Source organism: Procambarus clarkii, chromosome 24, assembly GCF_040958095.1.
Source record: "Procambarus clarkii isolate CNS0578487 chromosome 24, FALCON_Pclarkii_2.0, whole genome shotgun sequence".
Lineage (NCBI taxonomy): Eukaryota > Metazoa > Arthropoda > Malacostraca > Decapoda > Cambaridae > Procambarus > Procambarus clarkii.
Genome location: NC_091173.1, coordinates 4,938,803 through 4,959,594, shown reverse-complemented (window position 1 = coordinate 4,959,594; position 20,792 = coordinate 4,938,803). Strand labels below are relative to the sequence as shown.

General features: G+C 39.9%; 1 protein-coding gene across 3 annotated transcripts in view; it reads right to left on the bottom strand.

The window, feature by feature from the left end:
* Positions 1–10,201: 10,201 nt before the first annotated feature.
* The window catches only part of Oga (O-GlcNAcase), a 78,385-nt gene continuing 67,794 nt past the window's right edge, over positions 10,202–20,792 (bottom strand). For all 3 annotated transcript variants that reach the window (XM_045747993.2, XM_045747994.2, XM_069330495.1), the window contains 2 exons: positions 12,009–12,207; positions 10,202–10,841 (listed from right to left, as the gene is read on the bottom strand). In XM_045747993.2, the coding sequence (XP_045603949.1) occupies positions 10,717–10,841; positions 12,009–12,207 (324 nt within the window). In that variant the 3' untranslated portion in view covers positions 10,202–10,716. The remainder of the gene's footprint in view (positions 10,842–12,008; positions 12,208–20,792) is intronic.

The window sequence follows — 20,792 nt, the reverse complement described above, 5'->3', positions numbered from 1 at the left end:
AGGGAAATTAATTCGGAGGAGGACTCACTATCACTTCAAGTTGATCTAGATAGGGTTTTGAAATGGTCAAAGGATTGGCAGATGCAGTTTAATGCTGATAAATGTAAAGTTCTGAGGTTAGGTAATGATGATAGAGTTACAAGATACGAGCTAGATGGTGTTGAGATTGCGAAGTCGGATTGCGAAAGGGATCTGGGAGTTATGATTAGTAAGAATTTAAAACAAAAGGATCAATGCATAAATGTTCGTAATAAGGCAAATCGGACACTTGGATTTATTAATCGCAGCGTTAGTAACAAGACACCTGGTGTGGTTCTCAAGCTATATCTTGCTCTAGTTAGGCCCCATTTAGATTATGCAGTTCACTTTTGGTCGCCATATTATAGAATGGATATAAATTCACTTGAACGTGTCCAGCGTAGGATGACTAAGTTAATTCCCCAAATTAGAAATCTTTCATATGAAGAAAGATTAACAAAGCTTAAGTTGCATTCACTGGAAAGGCGAAGAGTTAGGGGTGACATGATAGAGGTTTACAAGTGGGTGAATGGACATAACAAAGAGGATATTAAAAGTATCAACACAAGACAGAACACGAAACAATGGGTATAAATTGGATAAGTTTAGATTTAGGAAAGACTTGGGTAAATACTGGTTCAGTAACAGGGTTGTTGATTTGTGGAACCAATTGCCGCGTAACATTGTGGAGGTGGGGTCCCTCGATTGTTTCAAGCGCGGGTTGGACATGTATATGAGTGGGATTGGGTGGTTATAAATAGGAGCTGCCTCGTATGGGCCAATAGGCCTTCTGCAGTTGCCTTTGTTCTTATGTTCTTATTTGTTTCTGGTGTGGTGCTCATGGGATCTGTTACAACCTTCTAGGAAGCTTTTAAGGTCAGGATTGACATTGCAGTTCAGCGTTTTATATATGTAAAATACGCATGAGAGGATGTGCAGGGACTTAATATCTAACATATTCAGAGATTTGAGTAAGAGTACCGAATTAAATGAATTAAATATAGGTCAAGATACCCTAATGGGTGAGCGTGGAAGTGGGGATAGGGGAAGAATTAGAATAGGGGGTATAGATAGATATACTAATAGAATAAGAATAGGGGGTACTTAGCTGCCAGAAGGCAGCTAAGTACCCAGTGACCTAAATGTGACCGAAATATTCGACAAAACCTAACCTACTACCTCATCTCGACCTCATTAGTGTTGCTCCCTGGAGGAAGCTAACCTGACGTTTGCTGCTGCCATATCAACAAGTCTACCCCATCTGCTGCATACATCTCTGCTGCTACCATGCTAAACAATTCTAAGCTCGGCAAGGCCGTAAAGAATGATAGCACACCTATCAGGATGAACCCAACCAGCCAAGCTAGCAACAGGAATAATGCGGCTGTCTCCCCCTTAGGGGCTACCGGGGGGAGTACCGACCCTCCCTGCGTCAACAATAACAAACCTTCCCAGCTGATTGAAGCGTCGTCACTGACTCGAGCCTTACAACAGTTATGTAACCATATGGAGCAACTTAAACGAGCTGCCTCCCCATGTACTGACTTTAAGCGTCCCGCTGATAATCCATGGCTCAGATTATTGACTCAAATACATGATGACCAAAAGTCTATAATCCGAGAGCAGTCGGACCTGATAATGAAGCTTCAGAGTGATGCTTTGGCAATGCACAAGGCTAACCAAGATCTGTCTGCCAGAGTCGGCCACCTCGAACATGAATTAAGCTCTCTTCAGATCTCGGTTACTAACTTTAAACCAGCAGAAACCTCTAAGAAGCAAGAAGAGATGTTACAAAAGTTAGAGAATCACTTTAACTCCCTACAACAGCAACACACTGCAACCCAAGACGAATCAGACCAACTTAAGCTCCTTGATTCTGTCATCATCTCATCACAGGATTTTCCCCATGAAACTGACAGAGAAGACTGTACTGCCATCGTGATCCAGGAATTGCGTACTAAGTTGAATTATTCAATCGAAGCAAGAGACATTAAGTCAGCTTATAGAGTGGGTACCAAATCATCTGGTGCAAACAACAGAAGGATACGCGTGAAGTTAGATAGCTGCTCCCGCAAGTCAGACCTTATCACTGCTGCAGTCGCTAGGAAATCCAAGGTTTATGTGAACGAATGTCTTACCAGATTCAGACAAAATCTCTGATTTAAACTACGTGGAATTCGCAATAGATCCACTGTTATTAAACATTGTTTTGTGCGCGATGGTAAAATAATAGCTAGGAAGACTGACTCTGGAAAAACTTATGTCATAACCACTGAAGCACACCTCACTTCTTTCCTGGATGACTGTGGGATATCAGCTGAATAACCAGAACATAATTTGTAGTCTCACATACAACCAAAGTGTACTTAAGCTCTGCCTTTCCTTTCCAAAGGTGTTTATTTTTATTTTTATTTTAATTTTTACTTTATTTTTTGTTTGTCATCTTTGCCTGTTTTATACTCTTAATTATTTGTTCTTAGTTAATCCCCTTGTCACTAAACCTAGGGCTTTTATTACCCTGTTAATTAACCATTACTAAGCTAATTATCTTCAAGATCATTTTTTTATGATTATTATTTTTCTTATTATTTTTTATTTTACATTTATATTGTCAGTCTCTACTGATTTTTTGTGTTTTATTTTATGTAACTTCTGTGTCCTCCCTGGCTATCTATTGGATCTTTATTTTACTTCTAAATTGTTACTATCTGCTCTTATTCTTGTGTTTTGCCTTATCGTGTATCTTGTATCGTGATCCCTCTGCATCTCTATGCACACTGATATTGATCCTGATCAAAATCTTCTGTCTCATATCTATACCAACCAGCACATTGATCATCATTATTGTAAGTATTTCACAGCACACCAGGCTAAAAACAAACTCCAAAATAGCACCTATCTATCAGTTTATAACCAAAATGTTAGATCACTTGGTAAACATTTTGACGATTTAAATGCACTACTCACAGCACTAGGTACTAACCTATCGTTCATTATTTTAACAGAAACCTGGCTAAATAAAGACTATACCCAACTCTACAACTTAGCTGGTTATAAAGCCATTCATAACTGTAGGCCTAATAAAAAAGGTGGTGGCACAGCTATATATTACCGAGATACATTTATCTGCAACAGTGTTATTAGTGACAGAGATGACTACTGTGAATATACTTTTGCTCAGTTTACAATTAAATCCCTTAAATCCTCTTTGACTGTTGGAGCCATCTATAGATTTCCCAATACTAACATAGTTTCTTTCTCAGACAACCTAAGGAATCTTATTATAAACAACAATCTCAACAAAAACCACATCATTCTGGGAGGAGACTTTAATATTGACCTGGGTCAACAAAATTGCTCTCAAGTTGACTATTTCCTTAACAGCATGAACTCCTGTATGCTAATCCCCACTATCACCAAACCTACCCGAGTCACTCAAACATCAGCCACTACCTTGGACCACATATGGACAAACATAACAGCTCCCCTTGTATCTGGTATAATCTACGACAGAACAACTGACCACTATCCTACCTTTCTCATAGCGAACATGGACATAACACCACCAAAAAGCAAGAAACTTTCATTTAGGCTACACAGTGAATCAGCTTTAGACAATCTTACAGAGGCACTTCACAATATTAACTGGGATTCTGAATTCAATAATACCCATGATATAAATTCATTAGCTAACCTCTTCCTCTCCAAAACTCTAAGCCTCTACAACCTTCATTGTCCCCTTCTTACAAAGCAAGTAACTGACAAAAGATTAAACAATCCATGGCTCACAAGTGGCATTCTCAACTCAATCAACAAGAAACATGAATATGAAAAGAAAGTTAGGATTGGCCTAGTTTCAAAGGAAGTAGCTAAAAGGTACTCATCAATGCTTACCAGTATCATAAGAAAGGCAAAACTTGCATATTATGTGAATAGATTCAATGAAGCAAAAGGCAACATGAAAAACACTTGGAAAACTATCTCTAGTATCCTAGGAACTAAACAACACTCACATAACCAAATAAAACTCTACAAGGATGGGGGTATACCGTCAACTGATTTAGAAATGGCAAATGAATTTAATAGTTTCTTTTCATCGGTTGGTGCTAATCTTGCCAGTAAAATCCCACAGACTCAGACACATATTAACACATATCTCTCAGGCAGCTATCCAAACTCTCTTCTCCTTTCACCAATCAGCCCGGCAGATGTTGTGTCCATCATACACTCTCTAAAAACCAAGGCAGGGAACACCAGTGAAATTCCGTCCATTGTGTACAAGAGAGCCTCCCATGCCCTTGCCCCACCCATAGCACTACTGTTCAACAAATCTATAGAGTGTCACACCTTCCCTCATATCCTCAAAAAAGCAAGAGTAACGCCAGTCCATAAAGGAGGCAATCCGGCGGACATAAACAATTATAGACCAATATCAAATCTACCCATTCTATCAAAAATATTTGAAAAAATTATTTACAAACAGCTCTATTCCTACCTCGTAAAATTCGACATACTCAGCCCCTGCCAGTTTGGCTTCCGGTCCCAAAAGAGTACCAATGATGCAATCATTAGTCTCCTTGACATTATCTACTCAGCCCTTGACAAAAATGAGTTTCCGATTGGACTCTTCATTGACCTAAGAAAAGCCTTTGATACTGTTAATCACAACTACCTCTTACTTAAACTCCAGCATTATGGAATCCGAGGCCTTGCCCTTGACTACATCCGATCCTATCTTAGTGACAGACACCAATATGTAACCATCAATGATACAACTTCTTCCACTCTACCAATTACCGTTGGAGTGCCACAGGGCAGCATCTTAGGACCTCTTCTATTTCTTATATATATAAACTATCTGCCTAATGTCTCTAATATTCTCAAACCTATATTGTTTGCTGACGATACTACCCTTATCTACTCAAACCTCAACCCACATACACTAAATAATGTTGTGAATAATGAATTAAAAAAAGTCCACTTATGGATGTCAACGAACAAACTAACATTAAACATCGAAAAGACTTACTACATCTTATTTGGAAGCAAATCATCAAATGCAATTCAGCTACAGATAGACAACATTAACATCAGTAATAAAAATGATGGCAAGTTTCTTGGCCTATTCCTAGACAAGAGACTCAACTTCAGCACCCACATTCAACACATAACCAAGAAAGTCTCTAAGACAGTTGGTATACTCTCCAAAATCAGATATTATGTTCCTAACTCTGCTCTCCTCTCACTATATTATGCACTAATCTACCCCTATCTTAACTATGGTATCTGTGCATGGGGGTCTACCACTGCAAACCACCTTAAGCCCATCATCACACAGCAAAAATCTGCTATCAGAATAATAACAAACTCTGCTTTCAGACAACACTCAGCTCCCTTGTTTAAATCTCTAAACTTGCTAAATATTAACTCGCTCCACACATTCTCTTGTGTCAACTACATTTACAAAACCCTGTTCTTAAATGCAAACCATGCTCTGAAACTCTCCCTGGACAGATGTAATAGGACCCATTATCACCACACCAGAAATAAATATATCTTTGATATCCCCAGGGTCAAACTTAATCTGTGTAAACACTCTATGCAAATTAAAGGACCTAGTCTATGGAACTCACTCCCTAGTGAATTGAAAAACTGTAAAACTCTTGCCTTATTTAAAAGCAAAACCAAAAAGTACCTAACTTCATCTATTTAGTTTCCTACACTGAGCTTTAAATTTGCTCTGTACCTAGTGTTACCCAATCTCCTAATTTTTATGTAATATCAAACAACCTTATCATTGTGTTCATTGCTGTCTTCTTTTATGTGCTAGCCATATGCTGTATTGTGACTACCAATTTTTGTCAACTACCATTCAAGCTGTCATTGCAATCAATCTTATATTGTTTCTGCTGTATTGTGCCTACCAATTTGTTGTCAACTACCATTTTAAACTGTCATTGAAATTGAAATTGAAATTGAAATAAGTTTATTAAAAAAAAACTGTCATTGCAATCAATCATAGCTACCTATGTGCTTTAATATACTGTACCTATAATTTTCTCTCATCTTTTTTTTTCATTCCATGTAATCTGTTATCATTTTTTTGTCTATAAATTTTGCAAGTATTTACCTCCTTAAAATTTTCTTAGATTAAGGACCTGCCCGAAACGCTGCGCGTGCTAGTGGCTTTACAAGACTGTAATTACCATATTTGTATCCTCACATTCCTTATGTACATTCTTGTATATGCATAAATAAATAAATAAATAAATAAATAAATAAATAAATAAATAAATAAATAAATAAATAAATAAATAAATAAATAAATAAATAAATAAATAAATAAATAAAGTGCCAGGGCTAGACCCAGCTGCATGGCATTGAAATCGTTATGACCAGACTAGGCAATGAAGGCAAGGAATCGGATCTTTGTGACAACATTTCGTCTTTCTGAGCACCCACGGAGACAGAAGCCCTCAGCTGGGTGTGCCCTGGAGGCTCACACCAGATGTGGTCTTAGATTCGCTAATCAGCATCGTGCCCCACCCAAGGCACCAGAAAACGGGAGCTATCTGGTCCCCCCCACTTCCTAAAGAGGGGGGAGAAGAGTTAGGAGGCTATAGTTGGAAGTTTGGTGATTTGAGTAGTGGTATATTAGAGGAGAGGGGTTATGTAAAGGACGGAGCAGGAGGTGGATCGTCGATCAGGTTAAAGAGGTTGTGTGTATGTCTGGGTCTGCTTAGGACGTTTCTGAGGAACGCGTCGTAGTTGTCATGATAGGTGAGAATTCTATTAATCTGTTTCTTCCCCATAGTATCCCAGGTTATGTTCAGAGGTGGGATGTTCGCCCACTCATGCAGGGACTCACAGTGGTGAAATCCTGCCAATGGGTATCGAACACCCATCTCAGAGCCCTGTTCTGGGTACGCTGGAGTTTCTTCCTATTTGTTGGTGCTGCAAGTGAGAGTGGGATCGGTGCATATGTTAGGAGTGGGAGAATAAGTGTTTTGTATAGATAGAGCTTGGTGGCTTGGGAGGCATGTTTGAGTGGGAAGAGTTTTGATAGAGCGTTTGAGGCTATAGCTTTCTTGGGTGTTATATGTGTGTGAAAGCGAAGGTTAAAGTCTAATGTGAGTCCAAGTACTGTGATGTTGTTGACTCTTGGGATCTGGGTTGCATCTGGTGATTAAGAGTAGAGTTTTACTGGGTCAGGGTTACGTCGTTTGTTGTAGAAGAAGTATGTAATTTTAGATTTGTTGCGGTTTGTTTTTATTCGCCAGTCGTGTTCCCAGAGGGTGACTGTCTATTTCTTGCTGTGCTTTCCGTGTGAGGGCGTTAATCGTATAGTCCGAGATCAGTTGGGTTACGTCGTCAGCGTAGCAAAGGGTCATTGATGTCCAGTATATTGGGTCAGGAATGTCGTTTATATAGAGTATGTATAAGGTTGGTGAGAGAACTGAGCCCTGGGGGACCGAGTGATGTCTAGGGCCAGAGTGAGTGTTGGGATTGAGTACTATAGATGTTGGAGGTAGCATGTTTGGAGCAGATGCTCTTTTGTTTATGATCTTGTTAATAATATTTGATGTACCTGATAATTGTTTTGTCGTTGTTACTGGCGGAGAATAAAACCATGTGGACGAAGATTGTTTCTCTTACCACAACCATAACAGTGGCGACGAGGATTAAACATCTCCGGCAGAGAGCCTGGGTACGAGACGTGGTGTGAGGATCAAGAGAGAGCAGGGTACGTCGTGTGGACGCTTCGCATTTTATCATTTTATCATTTAGGACAGTGAAGAAGAGGTGCCGACGTGGTGAAGAGGCCCTCCTGTGAGAGAATGTGGGACTCCTGTCTTTCTGCCCAGTTGAAGGAGTGTTGGAGGTCGTGGAAGAAGAAGAGGCTGACGATCTCCAGACTTATTATCCTTATTTTCATATTCGTGTATTACTTGTGATTGTATGTGTGTTCATGTAATTTGTGTCAGTAAATTCACACATTTTATCATTGTGTTTAAGTGTGCCTCCATTTATAATATTTCTCTATGAGCATACACGAAGGTTATCATAGTACCACCTAGGAAACACCACGTTCTCTATAGAGGTTCTTATTGCCTGGAGAATGGTAAAAACAGCACAGACTTATATAAAAGTGTACCCTCAGCCATCCGAGGGGACTACGTCTAGGTTACAGATGCAACTGGGAGATTGGTGAACCCCGACAGAGAGAGTGCATCTTCTGCCAAACTGTCACAGAAAAGCCATTACTTCACTATCTTCTGGAATGTGAAGCAACCAATGACCTTAGAAGAGTTTTAAGAGTTCCTGAATCATGCAGTGGCCACCCTGAAGCCATCAACACAGCCACTCTCCTGGTCAACAAAGGTGTCCAGCAGCTGGACACCCTCATAAAGACTGTGAAGCAGTATCCTCCCTCGTGATAACAGCTTGATGGTTAAATGCAACCTCAGAATACTGAGAAAAAAAATTGTACCACTTACGGGCTATTCATGCCCGTGCCACCTCTTGGGTGGCTTAATCTTTATCAATCAATCATCATCCAATCAGTATCAGTGCCTGAATGGTGGCAACTAGTAACGTAGTGGCTAGTGAGAGGTAAAGCCGCACAGACCTTCCTGGGAGAGTACCCTGGGCCGACAGTCTAATAGCAAATCTATGGGAGTAGCAACCTTCTGGCAACAAACAATATATAATACACCCACTGAACTGCATCGCTGGGGTGCAGATATAATAACCCAGCTGGCGACCTTGTTTAGAAGAAGATAGAGAAGACAGGCGGGAAAGGACTTCCTGCAACCTTTTTGTCTGGCAGGCAAGACTCAGGGAGGTTATGGTTATAAGGTAAGTCTAATGTGTCTTCCTTCACTCCTCCACAGGTCTAGGCCGAAACTGTTAACAGTAGTTTCCCCGTGTTTGACTGAAGGGCTTCCAGGGTGAATCAGTAGCACCCCCTTTTGTGGTGGAAGCAAAGACCTGCGGAGGTGGGCATTATTGGTCCTCTCCTATGTGACCAAGGAGATTCCAGTGAATCCCGGGAGTCGGAGGGTCTGAGTATTCAGCCTTTTGAGCCCCTAGCGGCTGAGTGCTAGCAGAGCCCCGGCCCACCCCCCCCGTGACAGTATCCAAAGAGTTGCATCTTTCAATTTATAATTTGAAGGTATATACTGCCCAAACTGAGATACTGTACCTGCTTGATGGGGTTCTGGGAGTTCTACTCCCCAAGCCCGACCGAGGCCAGGCTCGACTTGTGAGTTTGGTCCACCAGGCTGTTGCTTGGAGTAGCCCGCAGGCCCACATACCCACCACAGCCCGGTTGGTCCTGCACTTCTCTTAGAAAACAGTCCAGTTTTCTCTTGATGTCCACGGTTGTTCCGACAATATTTCTTATAGTCGCTGGGAGGACGTTGAACAACCGCGGACCTCTGATTGTGCCTATGGCACCTCTGCTCTTCACTGGTTCTATTCTGTATTTTCTTCCATATCGTTCACTCCAGTACATTGTTATTTTACTGTGTAGTTTTGGGACCTGGACATCCAGTATTTTCCAGGTGTATATTATTTGGTATCTCTCTCGTCCTCTTTCTAGAGAGTACATTTGGAGAACTTTGAGACGATCCCAATAATTCAGGTGTTTTATCTCATCTATGCGTGCTGTATATGTTCTCTGTATTCCTTCTATTTCAGCAATCTCTCCTGCTCTGAAGGGGGAAGTGAGTACTGAGCAGTACTCAAGATGGGACAACACAAGTGACTTGAAGAGTACAACCATTGTGATGGGATCCCTGGATTTGAAAGTTCTCGTAATCCATCCTATCATTTTTTCTGGCTGACGCAATACTGTATTTGCTTGGTTATGCTCCCTAAACGTTAGATCGTCGGACATCATTATTTCCAAATCCTTGACATGCTGTTTTCTATGGGAAGATTCGATTGTGTTTTGTACCCTGTATAATGTTTCAGATCCTCATTTTTGCCATACCTGAGTACCTGTACAGTAAAGTATGTTCATAGCCATTAAAATACTTTTTTCAGTACTCAGTTTTCAGTACTTTTTCAGTACTATTAAAATGATAATGCATTAAGAAAATATTACAATTATTGTGTTTATTAAGAATATGAGTCATTAATCCAATACTTTATTAATTTAAGGTGAGAGAGAGAACAATCATAGAATAATTTTATTGATAAAAAGATTTGCAACTATACATGACTACATATATTCAAACATACTCTCTTATATGTACGACTAAAAATAAAAGTAAACAAATTGTTGGCAAAGAATAATTGATGAAAAGAAAACTTTCATATTCCATCATCAGGAACGATGACTGAAATTTGCTAACAACTTGTCAACATATCACATTTACCAGCTGCAATAGCTTAAACTGAATGAAGACAGCCTCAAGATTGATCACTCAAATCCAACCTCAGACCATTGTCCAATGGTCACCAGACCATGGTGACCATTGGCACCAAAGACTATTTGAAAGTTTGTTAAAATTAGTACTCTGAAACCATTGAACACAGTCTATTGCCAAAGACCACAAAATGCCCTGGGTAATTGATTTCATATCAAAGATAACCCTAGCATGTAGCCTGGGATGAGTTTTCGGTCTCAAGAGGCTGCAACACAGCAGGTACTGGCAGCGCCTGACATTCAATGTAAGGCAGATGAGGTCATCAGAAGGATCTTCCCAAGAACAGTGTTGTACTCTGTGTTGTCACTTCAAGGAACCCATGACGACTGTAGAGTTCTAAATAATTCTTTTCTCCTACATTTACACTGCAGTGTCCACCAAATATACCTGAAATATTATTCAAACGTTAACAATTGCTCTCACACACACACGAACAAATTTAAGAAGAATCAATTTATAATTTTTTTGCAGTCAAACTTCAATTCAGCAAGCTACGTGGGACCAATCGCACTTTATTATAACCATAGATACCTTTAGGAGGCATTTGTATGATGTTTTTTATTTAACCTGCAATAATCGTCTGTGATAATCGCAGATTATCGGCTGCGATTATCGTCTACTGACGATCCCTAAGACACTGCAGTTATCAAAAGACGATTTAAACCATTTCTCTCTGGGTTTTACACGTATGATGCAAATATGAATATAATAGCTCTCTGGATTAAATAAAGAAAAAACAAGGAATAAAACAACCAGTGAAACATCCAAGGATAAAACAGGAATCATTAGCAGTCAAGCACCAGGCAATGAACAAGTGCCAAACGCAGCCTTGCTGAGAGCCTCCACCATGCGAAATGATAAATATTTACTAATTTGTGTGTTTTCTTACATTTTGCATACAAATTAATACAGTAATTCAATAATGAACATTTTTATTTTTGTGTGTGTGCATAGTCAGATATGACTATTTCTCCATAGCAGATATCAACAAAGCTTAAGAGTAAACTGCACTGCTATGCTTGTTTCTTTTAGGGTTATATTCACTTATGAATATAAATTAAAAAAGCGATTGGAGCCATTTTTAAAGTTATCATTCTTTAATACTGTATTTCCCACACTCTAGGGCAAATTTCTTTAACATTTTAATTTTAACTGATCATAAGATAACCTACTACTTTCCACAGGTTTGTGAACTCTGGCTCCTGCAGCCTAAGCAAAGCTGCACATTACCCCTTTGCCAAACACTTGTTTGGCAAAAAGAGCAAGTAAATCTGTCCTAAAACATGTGCAATGCAACCGGTGATTCACCATATTGAAGTTGCATGTTTGTGTTATTTCTTCCATGATTATCTATTCATGAAAAGATAAAGTAACAAGGCATATACTAAGTAAATTTAAATGACAAGCTATTAACTAAAAGGAATTATAATTGCATAGGCAATTAAGTGGAAGCTTTGGAGAAAAAAAGGCAGGTAAAAGTTTCAACAAGACAGAATCGGGTACCACTTTGGAAATGTTTCCAAACAGCAGACTCGATATACAATTCAAACTTACCACGAGCTCTGACTGATGCTAGCATGCAAGTTAGCAGTCTCTTGCTAATAGATTCATCAGTAACAGAGAGAAGGCAGGCGAGAGAGACATTGGCAGGGTGAGAGGCAACAAGCATTTTGGGTGGAGACTGAGGTTCGGAAGCCAATGATATTAGAAGCTCTTCACATGGTGTCAGCATCATCCCTTCTTCTCGAATGACCTGAAAGTATTACACATTTTAGTATTGAACAATTCAAATAAATAAATAAGTACAGTACAGAGGAACTTTGAATATCTAGTTGAATATCGGGAGGGAACAAAAGCACAGAGGAGCCTCGCTTGATGAATGCCCCCTCTATGAATTTTTCGGTACACGTAGTCAATTTCCTAGTAAAATACAACTACTGTATTCAAAGTTTGCCTCAGTTTTCGAGTTGATACTGTACACGTATGGGTCGACGAACGAGTGGTTCTGCTGGGCACGGGGCGAGGCGTGCTCAGTTTACCAGGGAATCCCGCCCAATGACAACCGCGCTTGAATTTTGTGAGGAGTTTCAGTATTTATCTGCTTTTTTGGGTTTCTGAACATTAAGGTTCTCATTATAAATCATGCCATGAGTACCAAGAAAGTCAGTGGTAAAGTTCAACCTAAGAAAATAGTTCTGAGTAGAGGATGTCCCTTTCTCGTTAAGAAAATGTGTGCAGTATGGAAAGATTTGCAGTTCTGCTGAAAAACCTAACCCAGATAAAGCTGTAGCAGGCTGTAGTGCTTACCTTTTTAATGATAATGTGATGTCTCACTACAGGCAAGTGTTAAAACCTAGGGAAAACAAGTGTCTTTAGACAGATTCTTAGTGAGACAAGCAAGCAGTGAGCCACAACCAGGTCTTGAAGCTATCTTGAGATGATTTCGGGGCTTAGCATCCTCGACCAGGCCTCTTTTTTGTTACACACTCCCAGGAAGCAGCCGTAGTAGCTGTAACTCCCAGGTGCCTATTTACTGCTAGGTGAACAGGGGCACCAGAGTGAAAGAAACTGCACATTTGTTTCCGCCTCCACTGGGGATCGAACCCGGAACCTAAGGCCAACGAATCCCGAAGGCTGTCCACTCATCTGTCAGCCCCCCCCCCCTAATGGCATGCCTGCAAAATGTAGGTCTGTATCTCAGAAATGTCATCAGTGCCTGATGTTATAATGGAAGGGTAACCCCCCCCTTTCCAAACACTAACACCTCTCCCTCTCCTTACTGTTTTCTATATGCCAACAAGAGTCCTCATTAAAGGTAAGGTACAATACTTATGAGTAAGTAATTATCAAAGAAGGCACCAAGCCGGGAAGGCTATATAGCACCATCAAATGTGCGGAATAATCAGAGGGCGCTAAATATCACTAAGGATGCCAACAAGAGAACAGAAACGCATAAGGCGAACGATATAAAAAGTATCCGATTCACCAAGAATTCTATTGAGGGACACGTGAGTGAGAGGGATGGTCGGAAAGCAAGACGCGCGCCTCCTGGAAGTCAGGACATTCAGCAAGGATATGCACAATGGTAACAATGACAATAAGGAGCAGGGCGGCACTCCATTAAGTGACCGTGAGTTAAACATCTACCTGTATAGCGAATACGTAGCCTTGCCAGAGCCGTTTCCCACCGCCAGTTACGGTGAACTCATTAGACTTTCCTTTTAACTACTTTTTCTTCCACCTCTCTCTCATCTCCTACAGCCTCCTCATATGCTGTTTTTCACACACACACACACACACAAGGCTCAAAGGAAAATGTCAGTGATTTTAGAAGAATAGGAAAATATGAGAAAGAAAAGAACCGCCCCTTAAGGGTGACGTTTAATGGAGTGAAAAACATGATGGATGTGCTAAGACATGCCAGGAAATTGCAGTGATGAGGTTGGCAAACTTTGGTCAATAAGACAAGACCTCTCCAAGGAAGACAGAGAAAAGCTGAAAATGAACCTAATTGAGGCAAAACGTCTAAATGGGGATAGAAATGAAGACAGAAATTCTTTTTTTTTTACAAAGTGACAGGGACAGGAAAGCTTGTGAAATGGTACATAAAAACAAAGCAACAAGATCAGTAGTGGAAGGGGGAGTAAAGAGCAAAGGAAAAGGGAACATGTTCTTGAAAATTGTATATACCAACATAGATGGAGTGAGGTCAAAAACTTTGGAGTTGCAAGATATAATCCAGCTTAGGGTCCCAGATATTGTCGCATTATCAGAGACGAAACTTGAAGGAAATATAATAAATGAAGTCATATTCCCAAGAGGCTATTCAGTTTGGAGACGTGACAGGAAAACTAGGAAGGGAGGAGGAGTGGCTGTACTGGTGAAAAAACACCTGAAGGTAAGAGTTAATATTTGAAAACCCTCGAGATATTGACATAATGGCATTGCAGGTCTGGAATCAGGATGATAAGCTGATAATTTTAAATGCCTACAGCCCACCAGCAAGCAACACATGGACAAAGGAAGAACTAGATGACAAACGAGAGGGCCTCATAATGGTCATGAGAGATATTATTGCACAAGCAGATAAAGATAAATCACGACTGTTGATACTGGGTGACTTCAACTTTAAAGCAATAGACTGGGAGGCCTATGAAGCAAGAACGGAGGACTTTTGGACATGCAGATTTGTGAACCTCATTCTGAAGACATTCTTGTATCAACACACAAAGCAGGCCACAAGAATGAGGGAAGGAGATGTACCATCAGTACTGGATCTAGTATTCACCAGGAAAGAAGAAGAGATATTTGACATCCAGTACCTTCCTCCCTTGGGAAAGAGTGATCACGTCCTGTTAGACATTGATTATGCTTTAAGATATCATCTAGAAGAAAATGGGGACATTGAAACAGTTGATAAACTCGATTTAAGGAGAGGACACTATGGGGAACTTCAAAATTTTTTTAATGAGTGTAATTGGACAGAATTGTTGCTAGGCAGGGAAGTAAATGAAAAGTATGCCAAATTTTTAAAAATATACGAGGAAGGCACACAAACATTCATACCACCTCATTCATTCATAACATTCATACCTCGCCGAGGCAAAACATTTAAATGAGAGCAGGAATGAAGAAGAAATAAATTCTTTTTTCTACAAAGTGATAGGGGTAGGCAAACCAGTACAGTGGTACATAAAGGCAAACCAACAAAATCAATAGAGAGAGGGGGAGTGAAGAATAAGGAGAGGGGGAACAAGTTCCTGAAGATTGCATACACCAACATAGATGGAGTGAGATCGAAGATACTGGAGTTAAGTGATGTAATACAGCTGCAGACACCAGACATTGTTGCACTCACGGAGACAAAACTTGAAGATGTAATTTTAAATGAGGTCATATTCCCAAGGGGCTACTCAATTTGGAGACGGGACAGAAAAATTAGGAAAGGCGGTGGCGTTGCTGTGCTGGTAAAAGAACACCTAAAGGTGAAGGAAATAATGACTGCCAATCCACAAGAAGTTGACATAATAGCACTAGAGATCTGCTATGAGGATGATAAACTAATGATGATAAATGCATATAGTCCACCGCCAAGCAGCACATGGTCAAAGGAGGAGCTAGATAGTAAACGTGAAGGTCTTATAACAATAATGAGAGAGATTATAGCGAGAGCGGATAACGATAGATCACGACTGTTGATAGTCGGTGACTTCAACTTGAAATCCATAGACTGGGAAGCATATGAAGCTAAAACAGAAGATTTTTGGACCTGTAAATTTGTAGACCTCATCCTGGAAACATTCTTGTATCAACATGTTAAACAAGCTACGAGGATGAGGGAAGGGGACGTTCCCTCCATGCTAGATTTGATATTTACCAGGAAGGAGGAAGAGATATTTGACATTCAGTACCTTCCTCCCTTGGGTAAAAGTGACCATGTCTTTTTGGGAATAAAGTATGCAATGCGTTATAAGCTGGAAGAAAATAAGGAGGTTGAAGCAGTTGAAAAACCAGACTTCAGGAGAGGACATTATGGTGACCTTAGAAATTTTTTTAGTGAGTATAATTGGACAGACTTGATGCTAGGCAAGGAAGTGAATGAGATGTATGGCAAGTTTTGTGAAATATATGATAAAGGCACAAAAAAATTTATACCAAAACAGAGATGCAGGACCAGAAAACAGGATTGGTTCGACAGAAATTGTGAGAGGGCAAGAGACCAAAAGACACAAAAATGGAATCAGTATAGGAAGAGGCCAAACCCCCAAACATACCAGCGATACAAAGATGCGAGAAACAATTATACAGCAGTAAGGAGAGAGGCAGAAAGAAATTTTGAAAAAGGGATAGCAGATAAATGTAAAACAGAACCGGGCCTATTCTACAAATTCATAAACAACAAATTGCAGGTAAAGGATAATATCCAGAGGTTGGAAATGGGAAACAGATTCACGGAAAATGAAAAGGAAATGTGTGAAACATTAAATGAAAAGTTCCAAAGTGTGTTTGTACAAAATGAAATCTTCAGAGAACCAGACACAATAAGAATTCCAGAGAACAACATAGAGCGGATAGAGGTGTCTAGAGATGAGGTGGAAAATATGCTAAAGGAGCTCGGGAGGAACAAAGCAGCTGGCCCAGATGGCGTTTCACCATGGGTTCTGAGAGAATGTGCATCTGAGCTCAGCATTCCACTTCACCTGATCTTTCAGGCATCCCTGTGTACAGGAATCGTAGCAGACGTGTGGAAACAGGCTAACATAGTTCCAATCTACAAAAGTGGCAGCAGGGAAGACCCCCTCAATTATAGACCTGTATCATTGACAAGTGTAATAGTGAAAGTATTGGAAAAGCTAATCAAAACTAAATGGGTAGAACACCTGGAGAGAAATGATATAATATCAGACAGACAGTATGGTTTTCGATCAGGAAGATCCTGTGTATCGAATTTACTCAGTTTCTATGATCGGGCCACAGAGATTCTTCGATTCTTACTTCTTACTTACGATTCTTACGATTCTTCGCGGCAGGGGATCGTATTCCAGGGACCATAGGATTAAGGACTTGCCCGAAACGCTACGCGTACTAGTGGCTGTACAAGAATGTAACAACTCTTGTATATATCTCAAAAAAAAAAAAAAAAAAAAAAAAAAAAAAAAAAAGATATTACAGGAAAGAGATGGCTGGGTTGACTGCATCTATCTGGACCTAAAAAAGGCTTTCGACAGAGTTCCACATAAGAGGTTGTTCTGGAAACTGGAAAATATTGGAGGGGTGACAGGTAAGCTTCTATCATGGATGAAAAATTTTCTGACTGATAGAAAAATGAGGGCAGTAATCAGAGGCAATGTATCGGAATGGAGAAATGTCACAAGTGGAGTACCACAGGGTTCAGTTCTTGCACCAGTGATGTTTATTGTGTACATAAATGATCTACCAGTTGGTATACAGAATTATATGAACATGTTTGCTGATGATGCTAAGATAATAGGAAGGATAAGAAATTTAGATGATTGTCATGCCCTTCAAGAAGACCTGGACAAAATAAGTATATGGAGCACCACTTGGCAAATGGAATTTAATGTTAATAAATGTCATGTTATGGAATGTGGAATAGGAGAACATAGACCCCACACAACCTATATATTATGAGAGAAATCTTTAAAGAATTCTGATAAAGAAAGAGATCTAGGAGTGGTTCTAGATAGAAAACTATCACCTGAGGACCACATTAAGAATATTGTGCAAGGAGCCTATGCAATGCTTTCTAACTTCAGAATTGCATTTAAATACATGGATGGTGATATACTAAAGAAGTTGTTCATGACTTTTGTTAGGCCAAAGCTAGAATATGCAGCTGTTGTGTGGTGCCCATATCTTAAGAAGCACATCAACAAACTGGAAAAGGTGCAAAGACATGCTACTAAGTGGCTCCCAGAACTGAAGGGCAAGAGCTACGAGGAGAGGTTAGAAGCATTAAATATGCCAAAACTAGAAGACAGAAGAAAAAGAGGTGATATGATCACTACGTACAAAATAGTAACAGGAATTGATAAAATCGACAGGGAAGACTTCCTGAGACCTGGAACTTCAAGAACAAGAGGCCATAGATTTAAACTAGCTAAACACAGATGCCGAAGAAATATAAGAAAATTCACCTTCGCAAATAGAGTGGTAGACGGTTGGAATAAGTTAAGTGAGAAGGTGGTGGAGGCCAAGACCGTCAGTAGTTTCAAAGCGTTATATGACAAAGAGTGCTGGGAAGACGGGACACCACGAGCGTAGCTCTCATCCTGTAACTACACTTAGGTAATTACACTTAGGTAATTACCAAAACAGAGATGCAGGGCCAGAAAACAGGATTGGTTCGACAGAAATTGTGAGAGGGCAAGAGACCAAAAGACACAAAAATGGAATCAGTATAGGAAGAGGCCAAACCCTCAAACATACCAGCGATACAAAGATGCGAGAAACAATTATACGGCAGTAAGGAGAGAGGCAGAAAGAAATTTTGAAAAGGGGATAGCGGATAAATGTAAAACAGAACCGGGCCTATTCTACAAATTCATAAACAACAAATTGCAGGTAAAGGATAATATCCAGAGGTTGAAAATAGGAAACAGATTCACGGAAAATGAAAAGGAAATGTGTGAAACATTAAATGAAAAGTTCCAAAGTGTGTTTGTAGAAAATGAAATCTTCAGAGAACCAGACACAATGGGAATTCCAGAGCACAACATAGAGCGGATAGAGGTGTCTAGAGATAAAGTGGAAAATATGCTCAAGGAGCTCAGTAAGAACAAAGCAGCTGGCCCAGATGGAGTTTCACCATGGGTTCTGAATGTGCATCTGAGCTCAGCATTCCAATTCACCTGATCTTTCAGGCATCCCTGTCTACAGGAATCGTAGCAGACGTGTGGAAACAGGCTAACATAGTTCCAATCTACAAAAATGGCAGCAGGGAAGACCCCCTCAATTATAGACCTGTATCATTGACAAGTGTAATAGTGAAAGTATTGGAAAAACTAATCAAAACTAAATGGGTAGAACACCTGGAGAGAAATGATATAATATCAGACAGACAGTATGGTTTTCGATCTGGAAGATCCTGTGTATCGAATTTACTCAGTTTCTATGATCGAGCCATAGAGATATTACAGGAAAGAGATGGTTGGGTTGACTGCATCTATCTGGACCTAAAAAAGGCTTTCGACAGAGTTCCACATAAGAGGTTGTTCTGGAAACTGGAAAATATTGGAGGGGTGACAGGTAAGCTAACATGGATGATAAATTTTCTGACTGATAGAAAAATGAGGGCAGTAATCAGAGGCAATGTATCGGAATGGAGAAATGTCACAAGTGGAGTACCACAGGGTTCAGTTCTTGCACCAGTGATGTTTATTGTCTACATAAATGATCTACCAGTTGGTATACAGAATTATATGAACATGTTTGCTGATGATGCTAAGATAATATGAAGGATAAGAAATTTAGATGATTGTCATGCCCTTCAAGAAGACCTGGACAAAATAAGTATATGGAGCACCACTTGGCAAATGGAATTTAATGTTAATAAATGTCATGTTATGGAATGTGGAATAGGAGAACCTAGACCCCACACAACCTATATATTATGTGAGAAATCTTTAAAGAATTCTGATAAAGAAAGAGATCTAGGAGTGGTTCTAGATAGAAAACTATCACCTGAGGACCACATTAAGAATATTGTGCAAGGAGCCTATGCAATGCTTTCTAACTTCAGAATTGCATTTAAATACATGGATGGTGATATACTAAAGAAGTTGTTCATGACTTTTGTTAGGCCAAAGCTAGAATATGCAGCTGTTGTGTGGTGCCCATATCTTAAGAAGCACATCAACAAACTGGAAAAGGTGCAAAGACATGCTACTAAGTGGCTCCCAGAACTGAAGGGCAAGAGCTACGAGGAGAGGTTAGAAGCATTAAATATGCCAAAACTAGAAGACAGAAGAAAAAGAGGTGATATGATCACTACGTACAAAATAGTAACAGGAATTGATAAAATCGACAGGGAAGACTTCCTGAGACCTGGAACTTCAAGAACAAGAGGCCATAGATTTAAACTAGCTAAACACAGATGCCGAAGAAATATAAGAAAATTCACCTTCGCAAATAGAGTGGTAGACGGTTGGAATAAGTTAAGTGAGAAGGTGGTGGAGGCCAAGACCGTCAGTAGTTTCAAAGCGTTATATGACAAAGAGTGCTGGGAAGACGGGACACCACGAGCGTAGCTCTCATCCTGTAACTACACTTAGGTAATTACACTTAGGTAATTACCAAAACAGAGATGCAGGGCCAGAAAACAGGATTGGTTCGACAGAAATTGTGAGAGGGCAAGAGACCAAAAGACACAAAAATGGAATCAGTATAGGAAGAGGCCAAACCCTCAAACATACCAGCGATACAAAGATGCGAGAAACAATTATACGGCAGTAAGGAGAGAGGCAGAAAGAAATTTTGAAAAGGGGATAGCGGATAAATGTAAAACAGAACCGGGCCTATTCTACAAATTCATAAACAACAAATTGCAGGTAAAGGATAATATCCAGAGGTTGAAAATAGGAAACAGATTCACGGAAAATGAAAAGGAAATGTGTGAAACATTAAATGAAAAGTTCCAAAGTGTGTTTGTAGAAAATGAAATCTTCAGAGAACCAGACACAATGGGAATTCCAGAGCACAACATAGAGCGGATAGAGGTGTCTAGAGATAAAGTGGAAAATATGCTCAAGGAGCTCAGTAAGAACAAAGCAGCTGGCCCAGATGGAGTTTCACCATGGGTTCTGAATGTGCATCTGA